Source organism: Chanodichthys erythropterus, chromosome 20 (assembly GCF_024489055.1).
Source record: "Chanodichthys erythropterus isolate Z2021 chromosome 20, ASM2448905v1, whole genome shotgun sequence".
In the NCBI taxonomy this organism is placed as follows: Eukaryota; Metazoa; Chordata; class Actinopteri; order Cypriniformes; family Xenocyprididae; genus Chanodichthys; species Chanodichthys erythropterus.
In genome coordinates this window covers 22,619,289-22,641,346 of record NC_090240.1, presented here as the reverse complement: position 1 = coordinate 22,641,346, position 22,058 = coordinate 22,619,289, and the positions used below count along the sequence as shown (strand labels likewise).

General features: G+C 36.2%; 1 protein-coding gene across 2 annotated transcripts in view; it reads right to left on the bottom strand.

Annotated features, from left to right (window-relative positions):
• The window catches only part of magi3a (membrane associated guanylate kinase, WW and PDZ domain containing 3a), a 175,300-nt gene that overhangs the window by 58,906 nt on the left and 94,336 nt on the right, over nucleotides 1-22,058 (bottom strand). For both annotated transcript variants that reach the window (XM_067371557.1, XM_067371558.1), the window contains exons 2-3: nucleotides 16,499-16,615; nucleotides 7,792-7,911 (exon numbers count right to left, since the gene is read on the bottom strand). In XM_067371557.1, the coding sequence (XP_067227658.1) occupies nucleotides 7,792-7,911; nucleotides 16,499-16,615 (237 nt within the window). The remainder of the gene's footprint in view (nucleotides 1-7,791; nucleotides 7,912-16,498; nucleotides 16,616-22,058) is intronic.

Below are 22,058 nucleotides of genomic sequence, written 5' to 3'. Positions count from 1 at the left end.
CGGTAGGCCATGCATGAAATAAACCTGCTTACTCAAAACAGTTCTGCTAAGTGTCCTCTCCAGATTTCATAAATGCATAGAAGCCTACATGACTGGAATAACTGAAGTATCCAAAATGGTAAAGTTCAAAGTAAGAGCTTTAAAGAACACTGCTACAAAGTGGCTAGTAGAAATAAAAGGATCTACTATCCAACATATCATGCAGTGTAGACACCTTCTACAGTGGTATCCCAGCACTCCATGTGATGAGTATCAAGTTACACAGTCAGCGTAGGCAGAGACTCCTTCTGCAGTGTTATAATTTCTGAGCGTCGTCACGAGCCGCTCTCTCGCTGATATACCTGATGATTTTGGAGTTTATGTAAAATGCATCATAAATCAATTCATCATGATGCATAAAGCACACGCTTTTGTGACAGGTGGTTATGTTAAATGCTAAATATAATAGTAAAATTGTGTGTATTACGACCCATCGTGACCCAATGTGAGATCCACCAATCAGAGAAGTTCCCAAATCTCAAACAATTTTTTGATTGGATACAATGAATTGAGAATATCTTGCGTTTTTCCATTTCCCCCGAGCACCCATGTATGATAAGACATCCAAAATGTAAGAAATAAGGGTAACACTTTACAATTAGTCTCATTTGATAACATTAGTTCATGTATTAGCTAACATCAGTGCTGAGGAAAGTTACTTTTAAAAGTAATGTATTACAATATCGCATTACTCCCTAAAAAACTAATTGCGTTAGTTATTTTTTATGAAAAGTAATGCATTACATTACTTTTGCATTTCTTTTTCTCACCTGGGCTGGGCTTGCTTGTTTGTTTTTTAATAACAACAAAAACATTCTATTTTTGGCAAATGTTAAGGCCCTTTCTCACCAAGAGTGAAATGAATAAGCCTCAGGCTGAAGGAAATGCATTTTTATGCCTGTTCAGTAGAGGGTGCAGCTCAAATAAACCTTTCAGCAGTACTGCCATTCACAGTATTGCTGTTTTTTCTGTATGTTTGATATACACCATGATGAGCTTGAGACATGATCACAGAGGGTTTTTTCACAGCCTACCTCATTATTATGCAAGTCATTACAGCTCATTATGCATTTTTTTTGTCTTCTCAGATGTGAATCACACATTATTCATGATGATTCACACCTCCAGGCATACTGTGTTTCTTGACAAAAAGTGTCTTACAAAAACTAAATAAATATATTGTTATATATGAACGAGTAGGCAGGATAATTTATCATTTTGAAGCAAAAACTCTTTTTTTGGCTTTATTTCAGTGACTTAAGTTTTTTGTTTTTTTCAATAACCACGCATAAACGTTATTCCTTCAAAAACACAAACATGTACATACATGTTCCTCACATATTATTGTAGCCTAGTTTTTGCTGAATACAGTGTAATGACACTTTTTCCATTAATAAGTTTATGAACAACTGATAAAAGCACAAATGTCAGGGCATGTCAAAACTTCTCCAGGGCCCCGAAAATCCTCAGACCCCTGAGGGTTAACTTGTCAACAAGGCTGCTTTACACAAATGCATTAGCAGGTAGTTGCTGAATTGCAGATGGTTTATATATGAGATGAGGACATGAGTGCAGCCAAAACCAGCATGTCCAGTGCAAGTAGGCTTAGACTATTTAATTTTACTTATTATTTTATTTATCCTTTATATTGAAGAGAACCTTCTGAAGGATATTATTACTTGACTTTAATCCCCTTTTTGAGCACTTGAGCTTAACTGAGAAGTGAGCATTTGAAGACGTTTAAGAGGCTATTGTGCCATCCTGATTTATTGCAATTATGGGGTGTTCAGATTTATTTCGATTTTAGAAAACAAGCGTGATTGCTCTCCTCACAAAACAACTGTTTCTAGTTTTTCACTGGCATGTCCCCTAGGTGTTGAGGACTAGTGCATCTTTGAGCCTACATTCAGTAAGAGTAAAATACTTTCACTCAAGTATGGTTTTCCAGCACTTTTTACACCACTGCCCTGCGATTACCCCTAATTCATGGCTGTAAGGTGTGTTTTTCAGAAAATGTCTTGATTATACCTGAACATGCAGCACAGTAGAAAAGTGTGATCAAATCATGGTCATAATCATGCCATGTCACAGCCTCTAGGGTCGCCTGTCAAACAGCGGCCACACCATGATGGATCTCTCATAAACAGCGCACTGCGTCATCATTGATTAACGGGCAAACACAGCGAGGAGGAGGGGACGGACATCCACTGGGGTCGGTGATGATATTTGTTAGCATTAATCTGTGGGAGATGGCTGGGCGCTGTCAGAGGAAGGGCGATAATTTGAAACCATCTTCCTTTCACCATTGCGCACTGAATAGCATAGAGGAGGAAAGATAGACAGGCAGATAGCAGGTAGTTATTTAACATTTGAGTGTTTTATGTCAAATAAATAACATCATGCCTGCTCCCTCGCCCCAGATGAACTGATGGAGGACGACAATTCACCCATGACGATCAACGAGCACAACAAATACAGACCTGCCACGGAAATTTTCCCTGACTGATGTTTACTCTCTCATGTACACACACACACACGCGCACACTCACTCACCCACACAAGCACAAACAGCCTCACACCCTTAAAACAAAATGAAATGCGAGTTGACTCATCTATAACCTTTACCCACTCGGGCCAAGTTGCAGTGCAATTTAAACATCATTGCACTAAAAATACGAATCAAAACATGCAGTTATATTGCACATGAGCATCTGTTAAGCCTGTGTGCATCTTTCCTTTGACTATAACTGGTCTGTGAGACAAAGTGTGCACCAAGGAAAACCAAATATGGGGCACAAGGCTTGATGCTTTAGTATGCGGTCAACATTCAATTTTACTAGTTAATAGTTAATAAGCCGAATGAAAAATCTTTGTCTCATTTGGGAAAATCCCTTCAAAGCCCTACTGTAAGTTTCTTTGTGTGGGACAGTGAGGGGACTGTGGATGTATGGACAGATGGAAAACCGTATCGCCCAAAGCCTTTTGGATTCTATTGTGGGATGTTGGGGATATTGCTGTGGGCAGTGGGTGCTGTTGTTCAATCCTCTTGATTCTTGAGACTCGTTCAGAGATGAGAGGGGTTCTCAAGCAGTTCTATGGACACCATCAATGGTAAATCTCATCCTGAGGAGAGGTCTAGATCAGTGGTTCTTAAACATACTAGGTGGTCCCAGCAAACTTTCAAGGTTGCCTTAAAATGACTTGAAATGATACAAAATAACTTAAAAAACAAACATTAAAATAAGCCAAAACAACTTAAAATCAAAACATTTTTCAAGATTTTAATTTACCTCATTAACAAATGTCTTTTTATCTTCCTTCACATTGGCTGCATTTATTTCATAAAGAGTAAACAGTAATGTTGTGAAATATTTTTACAATGTAAAATAACTGTTTAACATTACAAATGTCTTTACTGCCAGTTTTGATTAATTTAATGTGTCCTTGCTGAATTAAAGCATTCATTTCATTAAAAAAATATATTTTTCTCTTTATTATTGTTTAAAAATCCTTATCCAGTAAATCATGAACATCTGGAAAAGTCATGGGGCCTTTAAATATTGTTGTAGACAATGAGGGGCATCAAAAAGGTTGAGAACCACTGATCTAGATCATCCTTCCTGGCACATGGCAGAAAAATGGAGAGAGGGTGCGATTGCCATAACTGTCGTCATTGCTCACTTCTCACGGAATTGTGGGTGGACGTGGTCTGGTTTATAAACATTGTCTACCTGCGTCACTCTGAAGTGGCTGTCCTTCAATATTCGACATTGAAACAATCATTAGAAAAGCAAGGGAACTTGCAGGAGATTTCCCTCAAGGGATTCAAATGCAAGTACTCATTATTTTTAATCGCTGTTGTAAGAAGACATGACCCGGAGTAAAATTTGAACAGGACACAGAGGTTATGTCATACAACTTGGGCACAACCAGTTACCATTGATTACATCATGCTCCGGGCATGTTGAAAAACGGGTCAATTATTTTCTTAGCCTGCAAACGGCAAAACTCAACTCTGTCTGGAGAACACATAAAATTGCTCTCTATTGCATGCAGACAAGATTATCTATATCTTTGAGTTTGCTCTTGAGCATAGCCCTGAATTTATATAAAACTTGTGAATGGTGAATGCCAATGGAAAATTCATAAAGGGCATCTAAAAAGCCTGAACATTACACCTTACCGTTTCACACACAATATGAGCAGGATACAGTGTATTTCCCTGCTTGTAAAGAGATGGAGTTGAACACAGTCTTGTCTTGTCTGCTCATCTAAACCAACAATTGACAACAACAGAGAACAGGATGGGCCCATAAAAATGTGTTTTCACTAAAGACGACAATATTATATTTGTTTGAGAAACATGTTTATGGGAACCATCGGGGTTTATGGGGGGAGTGTTTTGGGGTGTTTCTTTCTGAGAATATTATTATATATATTTATATAAATATACTGTAATTAATTTATATTCAAATACGTAAAAGATCAACAAATCAATAAGTTGCCCTCCAGGTTCATGAGAAGGGCATTCTGAAGATAACTACACAAGTCCACTATTCTAAATGCATTTATAGGCTCAATAAATCGTGCTGGATTCAGGAATCAAATCCTAGATCAGCATGTACCGGCTTTCTTGCCAGATGTCATGGGAAGACAAGAAATCACTAACCAGAATTGGTGAGTGTGAAATTATCCTTCAGGCTAAAATCCCAAGAGTCAAGATATTTCATGTAGATGGAAAGGCCGCAGTAAAAGTCAACCACTGTGACATCCACAACGGACAGATTTACTTCTGCACCCTGGAAACTAGAACAAGACCTTCCCAGTAAATAAGAGCACTTAGTGACTCATCGAGGGATCATTAACCAAACCGACCTCTGGCCAAAGGCTTGGGACCGGTTTTTGGGTTTATCAGTGAGGAACTCACTGGCTTTGAGGCTATGACATTAATAACTCAGACCTTGAGATCCTTTAGGCATGTTACAGAGATGGCATGAATCACACAAGGTGAACACCCTCTGCTCTGAGCTATTTCAAGTCAGCAGAGGAGGTACATGAAAAATAAAAGCGTATGCAATACAAACATTCAGCACACTTGCCTCTCTTAATTAACATAAAAAATATGGTGAGTCAGCAACCGATGCTGCAACTACACAGTAATGTAGCCCACATGAATTTTTGCTATGGTAATCTACAGAATTTGAAAGCAATACTTCAAGAGCAAAGGAAACCAATGTTTAACATCAACTATGACCTAGTTACAGAGCTTGTACTGAAATTCCACTTTCTTCTTTTTCATATGCAATTTATTCAGCTCGAACGAGATACAGACTCCATCAAACTTTGTAATTGTAATTTTTAGGCTTAAAGGGTTAGTTCACCCAAAAATGAATGTTCCGTCATTATTTATTTACCCTAATTTCAGTCCAAACCTGCACAGCTTTCTTACCTTTGTGAAACACAAAAGATCCTTTTGAACTGTTTTGTCCATATATTGAAGATTTCACTGTATTGACATAAAAACACTAAAGCTGCGTTTCCACCGCAGGGACCAGGGTGAAGTAAATGAAGTTCCGGGTAAATATTACCCCCCCAGAAAGTCCCTGTTCACGAGGTAGTACTTTTTCAAAGTTCAGGAACTTTCGGGGGTAGGACTTGGGCACTGCATATGCTGACTGGTTGAGTTCACACAGCATTTTAATTGGTTAAATCCAGGCAGTATTTTATTTCAATGCAGAATTTTATATCAACCACCATTTTTATAAATCTGTTGCGGTGCGTGCAGTAAGAGTTGTTTGCTATTCAAATCAACAAGAATTTGAAAAATATAACAGATGGACCAACGAGAAGGTTTAGGCTTTATTAAGCTTATATACGGAGGACAAAATCAAGCGGGAACTGGAAAGTTTCGCACAGTCCTACATCACTGGTCTAATTTAAATCTTCACGGTACTTTAGATCGCAATGGAAACGCAAACAGCAACAGGTCTGGGGGAAAAAGTTCCTGGGAATTGCTCTGGGTAATTTCGGTGGAAACATGGCTTAAGGATATCTTAGAATTTCAGAATATTTTCTTTTGTGTTCCACAGAAGAAAGAAAGTGATACAGGTTTAGAACACCATGCAGGTGGGTAAATGATGACTGAAAATTCATGTTTGAGTGAACTATCCCTTCATGGAATATTTGGTTGTTGGTTGCTAGTAGGCTTTTTGAAATTGAGTACTGAATCCAACACTTGAACTTCATAGTCTTGCACTTCACATTAGATCAAACCTCATTTACAATAAGTTCAGCTTTGCAGCTCTAGCATACTGAATTGCGAATGGTTCTATGTTTTTTTTAATATCCTAAATAAATAGAAAGAAAACCATGAACGTCGGGTGTGGAATGGAAACGAAACCATGTTTCCGCGGCCTTTGAATAAGGCTGAAGCAATAGAAGTCTTTCTGTTTTAATCAAATTTATTTCTTTATTACTTAAATAATTGATAAGATGTTTTTGGTCGAACAATATATTTTAGTTGGTCTACTTAGACACACATTTGCGTAGTGGCTTATTGTGCAAACTTTTTTTCCTACCACATGCCAAACTCATAACATTTCTTGCAGATTTAAAAATACCCCCCCAAAAAAAACAAACAAAAAAACACGACGCTCCGACTTTTACAAAATCCTTCCTCGCTCCAGTCAAAATTTCGCACATACTCTGCTCGGCAGCAGCAGACACTGGCAATCGCACGGGGGGAGGGTTGATCCCATTCGGAACTTCTGGAGTGGAGCGTGAAACACTGCAAAACACTGCAAATCTCCATAATACAAACACATAAATAAACTTACTGCAAATACTCATAACAGAGTCTAACAATTGTGTATTTCGTCAGCTTATTTCATATGATCAGATCAGGATGTTAAAATTAACAAAAAGCACTAAGATTGCAAAAAGGTCTGTCAGCTAATATTTTGAGTCTCCCGCCCTCTGGATTAATGGCTTTGGTGACAAACATTTTAAACAAAGCGCCCTTCCCCCACCTCAAACTTGTCAAGCACTGTTAGGTTGGGTGAGTGCTTTTTATACACACAAGATAATGTACAAATTATAAATTGATATATAAATGGAACATAATCGGTTTGTTGTTTTTGTTTGTTTTTCCTTTAACATTTTTATTTAATTTCTTTGTCTTTAAGGAACATTGGATGGCAGTAAAGATTCTGTACAGTTATTGTTCTAATAATACGGAGCCATAATGTTACATATCTTGGTCAATTCTTTCGAGCTGCTTTACAGCTTAACCACAGTTTGCAACATCAGCAATTATTGAAATGAACTGAATCAACACAGATCTGCTAATATAAATAAATAGGCCTAAATAAATAGCAAAAAACAAGATTGGGTTTGTACGGTTCATCTGAACTATAATTTTATGATTTATGTTATGATGTTAGAGAAGTACAATGTACAGATGCCTATATGTTTTGCATAAAGTAAGAATATTTAATAAAGAATCTTAAACTTCCAATGTTAAACATGTTCTCATCATTTTGCTCTTAACATTGGTGTTATGTGTTTCTAATGCACAGCTGTTAGAAAACAAGATGCATGATGCTAGTAGCAGAATGCATTACTCTTTCTCAGATCCATGCAAACACTAGTAGTTTCTTCTGCAAATATTAGATTGTGCTCTCAACAAGTATCTGTATATCATGCCCACAAGAAATGACCCTTGACTCTGAGCGCTCCTACACAGTTTCGTACCATCATAGGTTCCACTCTCCAGTAGCAGTCCGCTCTCCTCCAGCACACGAAACTCCCCCACGCTGATGAAATTATAGTCCACTCCTGGAACCTCCCCTTCGCGAGGCTGCCTTGTGGTACCTGCCAAAGGCACACAGAACAAATTAATGCAGAAATTATTACAGATATTTTTTAAAACAAATATTTATTTGATCTAATCAATGTGTGAAATACACAAACCATTTCACTCTAATGGTGAAACCCTTTAAGATATTAAGATTTTTTTTATGTTGTTGCATACATCATTACTGTTGGCACCTCAAACTGTCAGTCAAACCTCATAACTCCGCCCTCCTCTATCGTGAATGAAGTATCACACAGAGTTTGGAGCATCTCTACTTGTTTGCAATTCAACTATTTATTTGAATAAGTACAGTGTTTTCTTTACTCAAGAAACACTATATATAAAGGCTAATGTTTCATGTATTTGAGGAGCAGAGAAGAGTGTCTTAGTCTAGCTTTTGTCAGCCAATAATACTGTCTTAAATAGCCTTCATCTTTTATAACATGGGATTCAAAGCACTTACTGCCTCAGATGCAGCCATTATAATGGTGGATAATATAGGTATGTCCAACATTCGGTGGTCAAAAACTTTGTAACAGTGACGATTTGTAATTTAGTATGCATGTAAGCTACTGGGGTGGAGGGGGAAAACATTTATTTTGCCTATATCACAATATAAGGTAAATCCGGCCCTGGTTTTGATATTTATTATATGGAAAATTATATAAAAAAATTATTATAAAAAAACTAATATTAATATAAGGTTTTTAATTTTTTTCATTTTTATTAATTTTTGCATAAATTTTCAATCAAGAAATTATGTAAATATTTCAGATGCAAAATAACAAAATACCTGTCTAATTCCAAACCTAAAAACAATTCTTAACAGTATCTAAAATAAAGAAAATAATAAAAGTAATCCGAGTTTTAGCTCACAATACAAAAACATTTGAAAGTTAAATCATTCCCTTATTTTTAACATCACTTGGCAAACAAAGCTGATAAAGATTTAGACTACATTATCTACATCTACATTAAAATCTGTATTAAATACAAAGAAAATAAACAGACATTATAATTCTTTCAGTTTATTTTGAGTGATGATCATGCAAACAGAAACTCTCTGCAAACAGAATAACATTAACAACATGGCTAACTGTGAAGAATGAAGAATCTAATGAAGAATCTGCATCCAGATATTCTGCTGTAGTGTCTCTTTTTCGATCATAAGTATAGTTTACACTCTGCTTGCTTCATCACTAAAGTTTCTCAAAACTGACAGCCACACAGCTGCTATTGTGGGGCGAGAGCCCAGATGCCAGTTTCTGTGGTGGAGGAGGATAAACAAACAATTAGCTCTGCAGTTTGCACAAGCCACATGAAACACCGCCAGCTGCTTAAGCACCTTACCATCCACCCCAGCATGCTGCCACACAACCCTGCACACTTCAGAACATCATAAATGCCTACAAAGAAAAGACTGACCCTGCCTGGCCCTCTCTCAAAGGAGTGGCTCAATGCAATTTCACTTTTTTAACTTTAGTTAGTGTGTAATGTTGCTGCTTGAGCATAAACAGTATCTGCAAAGTTATAGCACTGAAAGTTTAATGCAAACGGAGATATTGTCTTTTAAAGTTATGGCAGTTTATTGCCTACAAAAACGACCGGTTTGGACTACAACAAGCTTCTTCCCGGGTTGGTGACATCATAAACTCTGCAAAACACGCCCCCGGGAACACGCAACAAAGTAGGCGAGGCCCTGTGGCGCAGCATGTGGAAGAGGAAGAGTTGTGTACACCGGACGCGAGCGGCGCGTCAAAAGATAACAGAACCCATTATAATCTGTCATATTTTCTACACTGGATGCGGCACTGAAGACAGTTTCCAGAATCTACACGAGTTCAATGCTGGATTTGCAGAAAGGCTTTTATTGAAAGATGGAGCAGTTCCCACTTTAAAAGCAGAAGCTGCTGTTTATTGGCTTCAAACTGTAAGTACGTTTTACTGTTTGTACATGTCTTTTAAGCGTACAGTTCTGTTGCTATTTTTTGGTTGCATCAAGCACATATACAAAGAGCAACTCGTTTTTGCTTCGTTAGCCAGTATAATAGTGCATACTTCTCCAACAAACTTCTATCTTCATAGACAAATAATTGTTCATGTCGTAAATTAAACGCTACCTTTACAAAAATGTGACTACTCAGTCATGTATTTGGCTACAGTAAAGCTTTAATCAGGATAAAACTGTATATTGAAAGCTAACAAACAGCAGTGACAGCATCTAAACACTTTGACACACATACTAAATGAAATACCATTCTTAAACAGCCTTTAAAAGCCACGATTGCTGTTCATCTGGGTCTGATTCGGGCTCAATTTGATACAGCAATATAATCAAATCAAATCAAAAAACCAAAGCCCACATAACCATAACAAATGGTAAGGGGCGTGGCATTTCTGGACACTTCAGCGAATCACGATGGCTCTGGATACACTGAGCCCACTAAGCAATCTGAGCACATTGCGTATTTCGGAGGGAGTGGCTTCATAGAAGCAGGAAGTCAAACGAGCCGTTTATATGACAGTGGAAACAGAGGTGTGGAATAAAGCTAAAATATATGAAAAATACAGTGTTTTCAAAAAAAACAAAAAAACAAAGCATTAAGACATGTTAAACTGCGCCCCAAAAACACAATCAAGCCTAGAAAAAAAAACATTGAACCACCCCTTTAAAACAATTCTTGTTCTTCAAAGGCTGCTTTGAAGCATTTTTAGTGTCACATTATAGATGTGAATTTTGAAAGCAAAAGTATTTTTATATCATCCAGAAGACTAATATTGGCAATACAGAATGAGGTGTTTATTTTGTGACATCAAAAGTGAGATGAATTATATTCACACCTCATTAGGTGCTCATGGTCATCTGTGAGATCCCTTAACAAGCTCTGGAAAAGTCTTAAATCTGCACAAGAATGAAAAAGCAATCCTTTAAGATTGACCACCTAGGGCACTTTTTTATTTCTGCATTCCTTTTTTTATATATATATCTGCGGATGAGGCAGAGAGGGGTTACCGTCGAGCCATAACGGATATTAATGCTAGCAGGGGGAGGGAGGGAGATGGAGGCTTCAGCAGAGCTTCAAGGATTATGTGGCAATTTGGACTCCAGGCGTTCTTCTTTCCCGCTTTTTTTCGAAGGACATGGTTTTAATGACTTTTCTGTCCCTGTGTCCAGTGAGACATGCGCAACAGTTCCATTCCAGATGAGCAAATGGTATGACGACCTGTGCAGTCAGTACTTCATGAATAAATGCTTCTCTTTTCTATAGCACGTTCGTAGTAACCACTCCTGATAAGCAAGCAATGAAACTAACACCAAAAAAGTGATTAATCACTGATAATCTTCTTCAGTGAGCTGTATAAAGTATCAAGTTGAGAACTGAAGGTATCAGGTGGTTGAGTCAGTGAAAGAACCGGATCAGTGAACAAATCTTTCTTTTGAAAGTGGTTCAACATATAGTGAGTAAATGATTTTCAAATAAAATCTAGAAATGTATTACTGAACATTGACTGCAATTAAATGACAATGCTGCTCCTCACTGTCCTTCACTTTTACTGTGATTAATAACTTACAATTAAATCATTATTTGATTATTTCAACTTGACTGAAGCCTGGAATATGAACTATGACAGTTCATTTTGACATTACTTCTACTACCGGTGATAATAAATATAATTAGACCTGTCCATCATCTGGCTCTGAGGCCCGATGCTTATGATTATACTGGATGGAAAAGTGTGAATACAGGGAGTCTGAACACCCTGTAACAAGGACAATGGATGAGAATGACATTAGAGATTCCAGGTCGGCCCACACACTGACATTGTGTCTCATCCAATGTTGAGCCACAGCAAACAAAACATCTGCTCAGACCTGGTGTCCATTAAAATCCCAAATCACAGAGAGACACATGCCAGATGCTGGACTTGTGTAATGAAAATCTCTAAATCAACAGACAGAGACCAAATTACAGTAGGTAGATTTTTACATTTACTGAAAATACTCTGAAAATATACTGCAAGGGCGGCTTGTTGCCCTTTATAATAGAGGTTAGTTCCTGTCCTTGATTCTGATTGGTCAACAGCTGTGTTTTATTCACGATAAGACACGGCTATGACCGCTTCACTCAATGGTTCTGTATATCACTAGACAACACCCTTAGCAACCACCCTTAGCAACGTAAACTGTATGTTCTCAATTAATATTGTTCATTGAAGCTTACTGTATTATGTAGAGGAGTATTTGAGAAAGAGATGGAGTGAGCGAGTTTATTACCTGAAATCAGATTTAGCATTTTCCTTCAGGTCAGTCCTATGTTCATAATAAAAAATCTGTTTAAATGTCCGATGTATTATCTTGGCCTTTTAACAGTTAAGGGGTTTTCCCGTGACTGACAGCGCTAGTCAAAGCATTTGTGAATTGCGTCTTGTTCCGTGTTCACAACAATTCAGTCTTTCAATATAAAAGTTTTCGCTACTGACTGACACACTCATGAAAACAGTCTTTGCCGCCATCTAATGGTGTAATAATGTAACTTCTCTTGCTGTTCATGGTCAGGGACTATTTTTTCCCGGCGGAAGGAAGGCTTTTAGTGATTTTACTTCAAGAAAGTTGCATTGATTTATTATTTGGCTTTAATATTTGTATAGTGTGGTAACTGTTTTATAAAAGCAATAAGGTACCCGAGGCTAGTGCTGTATCGCTTTCCGTCGTGCCTAACAACGCCCTTCAGCCGTGACGACAAAGCACAGCCTCTCATACCTTATTGCTAACATAAAGCCTGACATATGAAATGATAGTCCAAAAAAAGTTTGCATGTGTGTTTTTTAATCAGGCTTATAGCATGATATAGGAGAATATGAAGCTCACACTCTAGGAAGAAAAAAACCTACATGTACAACCTACATACACTTGAGACAAAAGTTACTTTCAGTTAAAACGGCTCAAACAGGACTAGCTTAAGCCTTTTCTGTGAAACCGGAGGAATATGTCTTGAGATGACATAAAAGCTATGTAGTTAATTATGGGGCAAAACAATTCAATTTAATAAAGTGATTGAGAGAGGTACAACTAAACATTGGCTCAAGCCCAGTGTATCATATTTGATACATTTTTAGCATGTTTTTCTAAGAGATAATAAACCTAAGTTGCTTCAGTCCAAATATTAATAACAATATCAAAGTTATTCTTACAGATGGTACTCAACCAGAATGTGTTTTTATTGTTGTTGTTGTAGTTGCAGAGGTATTGCCACGGTTGCAGCGGGACATGCATTTCTTCCTTTGACCACTTAAGTGGCGCTATAACCATCGATTTTCACAAGTTCTGGAGTAGACTTATCACAGCTCGTTTTCGTGAGTAGAAGTCAACCGCACCATGTGGAGATTACCCTCTGCGTCACCTGGCGGTGATTTGGTGAGCGAGTGTCATGTGACTGGGTTGTATTTAACGCCACAGTCTCACGCGGCAGTACGTACTGTATGTTTACTTTATAAAAATCATTAAAGATTTAACAGCAAACACCTGAGGGTGGACATTTTACTTGCTAAATATGCAATGAATCAAACTATCAATCAGATGAGGGAATGTAGTATATTGTGTTTTTCAGCAAAATTGTAATTAAGTTCATAATTTAGAGGGATTAGAAATGTGTGTATCAAATTTGATACAATAGGCTTAAAGTCGTAAAATCCCACCCCAAGTGTGTGATATTTTAGTTTCTTTAGGCTCTGGATATTCTTTTATCTGTGGTGCTCAAAAAAAAAAAAAAAAAAAAAAAAAATTCTGAAAAGCATTTAAACTGTTTTTGTCCATAAAATTTGACTTTCGATATGGAGAAAAACACAGAGACATTTTCAAAGTATCTTCTTTTTTGTTTCATAAAAGAAAAAAAATTCAAGCAGGTTTGAAATGACATGACCTTCTACCTTCAGTTAAACTGCTAACAGTGATTGTAATTACATAAAGTATATTATTTGCTAACTACATTCTTTAAATTGTAATGTTGACATACATTTTCTGTAAAGCTGCTTTGAAATGATATGTATCGTGAAAAGCGCTATACAAATAAATTTGAATTGAATTGAATTGAAATTGAATTGAACATGAGGGTGATTAAATGACAGCAATTTTTGGGTCTATTCCTTTAATACTTCGCATTAAGTGTTTTTTGAAATATCTAACCCCAAGTATGAGAAATATTAATAGTGATAAGTACCTTAACCAACAGCACTAATTAAAAGATTACACCACGGCCCAAGAGAAAAAAAGCCCTAATTAAAGATGTGCGAGTAATTAAGGCATATGTTTCACTAACTCACTGGTTTGTGGCCAGACCACATATTCTGTACAAGATCAAAACACATTTCGCAATTATGTACTGGTTTATTGGCATTGATGTTTTTAAGAAAAAAAATCATTGTTCTGTTCCAGACGGTCTGTATCTGAAAAAGTTGCCAAGAAATTACTGAGCCAATACTGGAAAGTAATTCTGCATTACCTAACAAATTTAATCGATCATGATTATGTGACATTAGCTCAAACAGTACAGACATTGGAAGTATGGAAACTAAAATTGGCACAACAGAAATAGGGAGAGAGGGAGAGAAGGAATAATTTGTCATCAAGCAGGCATCAGTGGCCTCCAGCATCTGCTCGTTATAGCAGGCAAGTGGCAGGAATCAGGATTAAACACCCGTTTATGCCAAGAATGATAACTATAAGGACAACTATAACAATATTAGTATCCATACCAACGGACGATAACCTTCTGTTTATTATGAGTGCGAGCTGCAGTTATGCCGTCCTCCACTTTACATAATAATGATCATTAAACTCAGGTGGGTTATGATTGGCTATCAATGTTTTTTTCTCATTCATCAGCTGGAAAAAATCGTTCTGAAAGTGATTCCAACGATATTGTTCCTCTATATCGATATCGACTGAAGACTCTCAGCTGCAGTATATGTACACCAGGGCTGGGTGAAGAGTCTATTCTAGCAGGTGGATAACTGTGGAAAACACATGCGGAGTCTACTCACTCTTTCAATATTCCCTTTAGATGAAATTACTGCGTACAAACAAGCTCTTGGCAGCAGCACTTCAGAGTTCTTAAGCTGTTTTAGATTAGACCTCCATTTATATTGAGCTGAAAATGACTAAAGTGCTATGTGTGGGTTGAAACACCCTGTTTCCAACTTTGTTTGGTGGATCCACCAAACAAAGTTGGAAACAGGGTGTTTCAACAAATATAGGATTGCGCACAGATATCTGTTCTAATACAGCTAATAAAATGACTGATTTCACCCAGGGTTACTATATTTAACTAAAACAAAATCATAAAAAAAACACTACACTATTACTTGAAATAGTGTACATTACATAAAATAATATAAAACTTATTTCAGCTAGTTGCCAAGTTTCATTTATTTTAACTTATACAAACTTAAAAAGCTAATAAAAATGTCAAAAACATACAACAAAATTGCTTAAACTTTAAAATTAAAATTAAATCTGGAAATATACAAATAAAAAGTAACTAAAAAATAAAATAACACTAATTTCATCTTTTTAAGCAATAACATGGACATGGTTATAAATATAAGGCCAAATTTAAAGAACACAATTACTGGCATGTACTGGCTATTTTGCAAATAAAAACCTCATAACATATATCTTTGAAATAAATTTTGTGGTGAATTGTGTATTTAAAGTGTTAGTTCACCCAAAAATGAAATTTCTGTCATTTATTACTCACCCTCATATCGTTCCAAACCCATAAGACCTTTGTTCATCTTCAGAACACAAATTGAGATATTTTTGATGAAATCCAAGAAGTTTTTTTTCTCCCACAAAAAGCAATGAAATGACCACACTCAAGGTCCAGAGAAGCAGTAAAGACATTGTTAAAATAGTCAACATGACTACAGTGGTTCAATCTTAATGTGTGTTGAGTGAAGGTCTTATGAGTGTGGAACGACATGAGGGTGAGTAATGACAGAATTTTCATTTTTGCGTGAACTAACCATTTAAGCAATGAAGATGCATACTGCATGTCTTCTGGGTACTTTTATTTTTTACTATATCCTTGTGGCTTTAGAATGTTTAACATGTCAAGCTGTGTAATACACAATCTGCTGAACTACAAAATAAAATACTGAATAAAACTGAAGTTTTGTTGTACATATATGTTTTCACAATGCATGGATGGATGGATGGACGGATGGATGATATAATGCTTAACTGATCATTAGAATTGCAGCACTGCTCAATGTCATCACTAAACCATGCTTGACTGAAGAACCTGGAAGATTGATTGCCTGTAATAATTTCATCCAACGTATACAGTGGATACCACACATTGCACTATATGGGGAACAGGGAGCAATTTCATAAAGTGCTGACTGTAATACAGCCTGCCTAAAGCGTTCACAGTACCCATCATACCCATAAAATTACGGACTGAAGATGTGTTACTGACACCATAATTATTGTCTGAGGAGCTGGTGTCATGGCAGAATCATCTCAGTGTGACCTGCACTAACACATTTAATGAGATCTGAGGATCAGAGAGGATCAGACATGTGAATGTTTGGGATACTCACAGGGAATAGTGCGCAGGTACAGGTTATCTCTGATCACCTGCTGGAGTTTGTGGTCCAAAGAGCCTTTCTGGAACTGCAGGCTGAGGTAGTGACGCAGATCTGTGTTCAACACCTTACCTGCAGAGAGAGATTGAATCTGGGTAAATTTGGGTAGTAACAGCATTTGCAAGCCATTTTAAACCTATACTGTGACATACTGTAATCCGACTGATACAGGATATTTGTTTATTATTATTACTTGATTTTATTTTTTTATTTTATTTTATAATATAACAATGATATATAATGCAATAATAAAATGCAGACAATGTTTGCACGACCTTAAAAAAAAGATGTACAAGATCAATGAATGTAAAATTTTAATTGGCAATGCAGCAGTTTTGACAGATTGGAGTGAAGGGGTTGACATCAACTGAAAATTACTCGAAAGTTATTGACGCCTCATATATATAAATCACAATATATAGCCAAAAGTATTGGAACACCCCTTCACATCAGGTGTTCCAATCACTTCTATGGCCACAGGTGTATAAATTCAAGCACCTACGCATGCTGGTTGCTTCTACAAACATTTGTGAAAGAATGGGTCGCTCTCAGGAGCTCAGTGAATTCAAGTGTGGTACCGTGATAGGTTGCCACCTGTGCAATAAGTCCTTTTGTAGATTTTCCTCGCTACTAAATATTCCACGGTCAACTGTTAGTGGTATCATAAAGTCGAAGCAATTGGGAACAACAGCAACTCCGCAACGAAGTGGTAGGCCACGTAAAATCACAGAGCGGGGTCAGAGCATGCTGAGGCGTACAGTGTGCAGAAGTCACCAACTTTCTGTAGAGTCAATAGCTACAGACCTCCAAACTTCATGTGGCCTTCAGATTAGTTCAAGAACAGTGCGTAGAGAGCTTCATGGAATGGGTTTCCATTGCCGAGCAGCTGCATCCAAGCCTTAAATCACCAAGTGCAATGCAAAGCGCCGGATGCAGTGGTATAAAACACGCCACCACTAGACTCTAGAGCAGTGGAGACATGTTCTCTCAAGTGACGAATCATGCTTCTCTGTCTGGCAATCTGATGGACAAGTCTGGGTTTGGCGTGTACAATTTGGTGGAGGGGGGGATTATGGTGTGGGGTTGTTTGTCAGGGGTTGGGCTTGGCTCCTTAGTTCCAGTGAAAGGAACTCTTAATGCTTCAGCATACCAAAACATTTTGGACAATTTTATGCTCCAAAATTTGTGGGAACAGTTTGGGGATGGCCCCTTACTGTTCCAACATGACTGTGCACCAGAGCACAAAGCAATGTCCATAAAGACATGGATGAGCGAGTTTGGTGTGGAGGAACTTGACTGGCCTGCACCGATAGAACACCTTTGGGATGAATTAGAGTGGAGACCGCAAGCCAGGCCTTCTCGCCAACATCACTGCCGGACCTCATAAATGCGCTTCTAGAAGAATGGTCAAAAATTCCCATAAACACACTCCTAAACCTTGTGGAAAGCCTTCCCAGAAGAGTTGAGGCTGTTATAGGCTGCAAAGGGTGGGCCAACTCCACATTAAACCTACAGATTAAGAATGGGATGTCATTAAAGTTCATGTGCACGTAAAGGCAGACGTCCCAAAACTTTTGGCAATATAGTGTGTGTGTATATAATATTATATATATATATATATATATATATATATATATAAATAATATGGCGTTTCCTCCGAGTAGGCAAGGGAGGCAGTGCCTTAAAAAAAATAGGATGAGAAAATAATCCATATTACATATAAAACAACACAAATATTACAAATTATGACATTAAAAAGAGCGCAAGTCACGCGTATTTCTTAAGGAACACTACCTGCGGGTGTCGCTGTTGGGCAAAGTTACACAGAGGAGTCATGCCTCCATTTCCTCTCATAGGAATCTATAGAAAATCATCAGAACCCCGGCGTGCGGTGGGTTTTGTGGGGGGGTAATTGAGAATGAATGGGGGAAAGTCACGTGAGAGGAGGCAATTGCTGCGTCCCAATTCGCATACTATGCGTCCTAAATAGTATTCGAAAAAAGAATTAGTATGTCCCAAATCGTAGTATGTTGACATGAGTATTCCAAAGATACCCGGATGGTGTACTTTTTCCGGTTAGAATTCGAAGTGCAGATCCGTGCACACTTCTAACGGCTAATATTGCCCATAACACATTGCGCTGTGGACGAGGATTCGATTAGAACTACAAATACGAATAAAAAGTGTTTAAAAACTACAAACATGACGGACGTGCGATGTACAACGGTTAAGGTAAAGGGGCTTGAATGATTAATAAGCAGTGTCTAACCTGACAAAAAGATATTTATTAAATGTTATCCACATTATATTTCATCTGCAACAGCATTGTGAACTTTTATAACGATGTGTTTGGTCATTAACTTTTAAATGCATCATAATGCAAAGATGAGGAGAGTTCTCTGCATGAAAGACCAATGACTAGCAGATCAACGTGCGACTACATTTCTCTCCGAAACGGTAGGAAAATAAATTTAATTAAATGTGGAGGATTTTAACTGTGACAAGATGATTGACAGGGTAGTTTAAACAGTTACAGGTTAAGTAACTAAGCAACAGAACGTCCATTAAAGACGCAGTTATGACGAGGTAGTATGTCCCAAAACTTGCATACTCTTCTACTACACACTCAAAAGTATGTACTTTTTCTTTACAAAAACAGTACATACTTTTAGGACGTAGTATAAGTAGGCGAATTGGGACGCAGCAAATGTCTCCATCGCGCTATGATTGGATGTAATTGGTTATGATTGGATATGATTGTGCGATAAATCCCGCCTCTCGTTGACGTGCGCGTTCCGCGCGTAGGTTTGACTGAACAAATGATGGCGTCAATTGGAAGACTAACGTTAATCTTAAAGTAAGTAAACAGATCACCCAGTTAGATATCACCGCTTTATGTCACGTCAAAATCAAACTTGAAATGGACTGAAAGCATGATTACTGCGGGGTTTTTTAGTGCAATCAGCTTGGTGAAATTAAAAATGCAATTCGTGTCTGTGACAGACGCTGTTAATGGAGCATGACTGATGATCCAAAATATTCTAGGTTGACAATTAAAAAGAAAAACCGCAATAAATAAAATATATTGTTTAAATTATTATTGCCTTTAGTTATTATTTTGGAATGAATGTAGAAATGCTTAAAACACTTGATGCTTGATGAGATTGACTTGGTTTTGATAAATAGAACATTACATTGTTAATGTAAAATTACAAAATAGAGTTGTATTTGGTTTCTTTTCTTCTTTTTTTTTGATGTACTGTAAAGTAATGTTCATTTAACAAGGAAGATTTGTCAACTTTAAGAGTAATGCACATGAATTTACAATGATTCATAAAAAAGGGGTGCCTCCTCATTTCAGAGCACCACTGCACGCCACTGATATATATGATATATATGATATATATTATATATATATATATATATATATATATATATATATATATATATATATATATATATATAATATATATATTATATATATATATATATAATATATATATATATAATATATATATAATATATATATATTATATATATCAGTGTATATATATATTATATATATTATATATATATATATATATATTATATATATATATATATATATTATATATATAATATATATATTATATATATATATTATATATATAATATATATATATAATATATATATATATATATTATATATATATATATATATATATATATATATATAATATTATATATATTATATATATATATTATATATATAATATATATATATATATATTATATATATATATATATATATTATATATATATATATATATTATATATATATTATATATATATTATATATATATATATATTATATATATTATATATATTATATATTATATATATTATATATATATATAATATATAATATATATATATATATATATATATTATATATTATATATATTATATATTATATATATATATATATATATATATATATATATAATATATAATATATATAATATATATATATATATATATATATATATATATATATATATATATATATATATATATATATATATATATATATATATATATATATATATATATATATATATATATATATATATATATATATATATATATATATATAAAAACACACACACTATATATATTATATATATTTTTTTTTTCCCACAACAAAAATAGCAAGAGAATTCAAACTACATTACAGAATCTTGTAGAATGATATACATGTATTCTAAATACAAGGATTCATATTATGATATAGAAATTTGTTAATCTGATTATTTGATAATGAGTTTCGCTCATTAGCAACAGCTGTGTGGGTTACAAACAAAAGTGAAACATTGACAGCTTTAAATTAGGTGAATATGACTAAATCATGCTAAACTCTGGAAACTGTCCCAGTCATCCTCGTGATTAAATGACAAGTTTGAGACGTGCAGCAGGAGGTCCAGCTGTTTCTACAAGCAAGCATCCAGATGTGTGAATGCATGATGAGCGTTAACAAACAATGCAGGTTCTATTGCTTTGCTCTTGTAGCAAAGTGCCAGGAGTTCTGGCGGAGTTCAAGGAAGCGTGGAGGCGGTGCAAGCCATCCTGGAGGAAGGAGGGGAGGAGACGACCCTTTGAATTAGAGAATGAGAGAGTTGGAGCCAAGTTTCCCTTGGCGACTAAAATATGGGAGGGAGGGCAAGAAAGCGACGCCTCTTTGAGCAGCTCCAATCTCCAGCTGTTGGTATTACGCAGCTGATGATCTCTGGGAGGGGAGGATGTGCTTTGAAACTGTGCCAGTCACATGGCTGCTGCATCAATAAGCATTGTTTTATACCCCGCAGCTGCTGAACCCGCTTGGCTGTCCTCACAGACCTCTCTGATCACTCTGGCATATAATTACAGGTAAAAGAGTCCCTCGTGCTACTTCAAAAGGGTCAAATCTTTCAGGAGTTACACCTTTACAATGTTCTGACATCTGGAATAAGCATATGCTTTTACAGTCTAAAAGTTTGCAGGGCACAACAATGACATTTGTTCTTCAGTAGTTTTCACTTCAGCATGACTTAGTATTTGGTTTGTCCCTCTTTTTGCTTTAATGAAAGCAGCATTAAAACGTGTACAGACAATCAGATGTTCTTGCTTTCATTGAAGCTTAAGATCTTTTTTGGTTCATTGCAAATCACACTGGAGAACAAGATCATCAGGTTTTACCTAAACTTGTGCAGTTCATGCAGTTTTAAAGCTGCTTTCATTAAAGCAAAAACAGGGACAAACCAAAAGCTGAAATGAACATGAACATCATAGTAAATTCAATGTTCCAATCAAACTGAAAGACGAGTACTTGATGTGGCCTTGAGAGAAACGCTGTTTGTGCCTCGAGACAGAATAAATACAAACATGTTGTGATATCTCCAACTAATTTCGAATGCAAGGTAATCAAAACAAGTCTCTCCCCAAGCAATTCTCTCTCACAGGGAATGAAATGGATGGCCCACTGTGATTGCAGATTAGC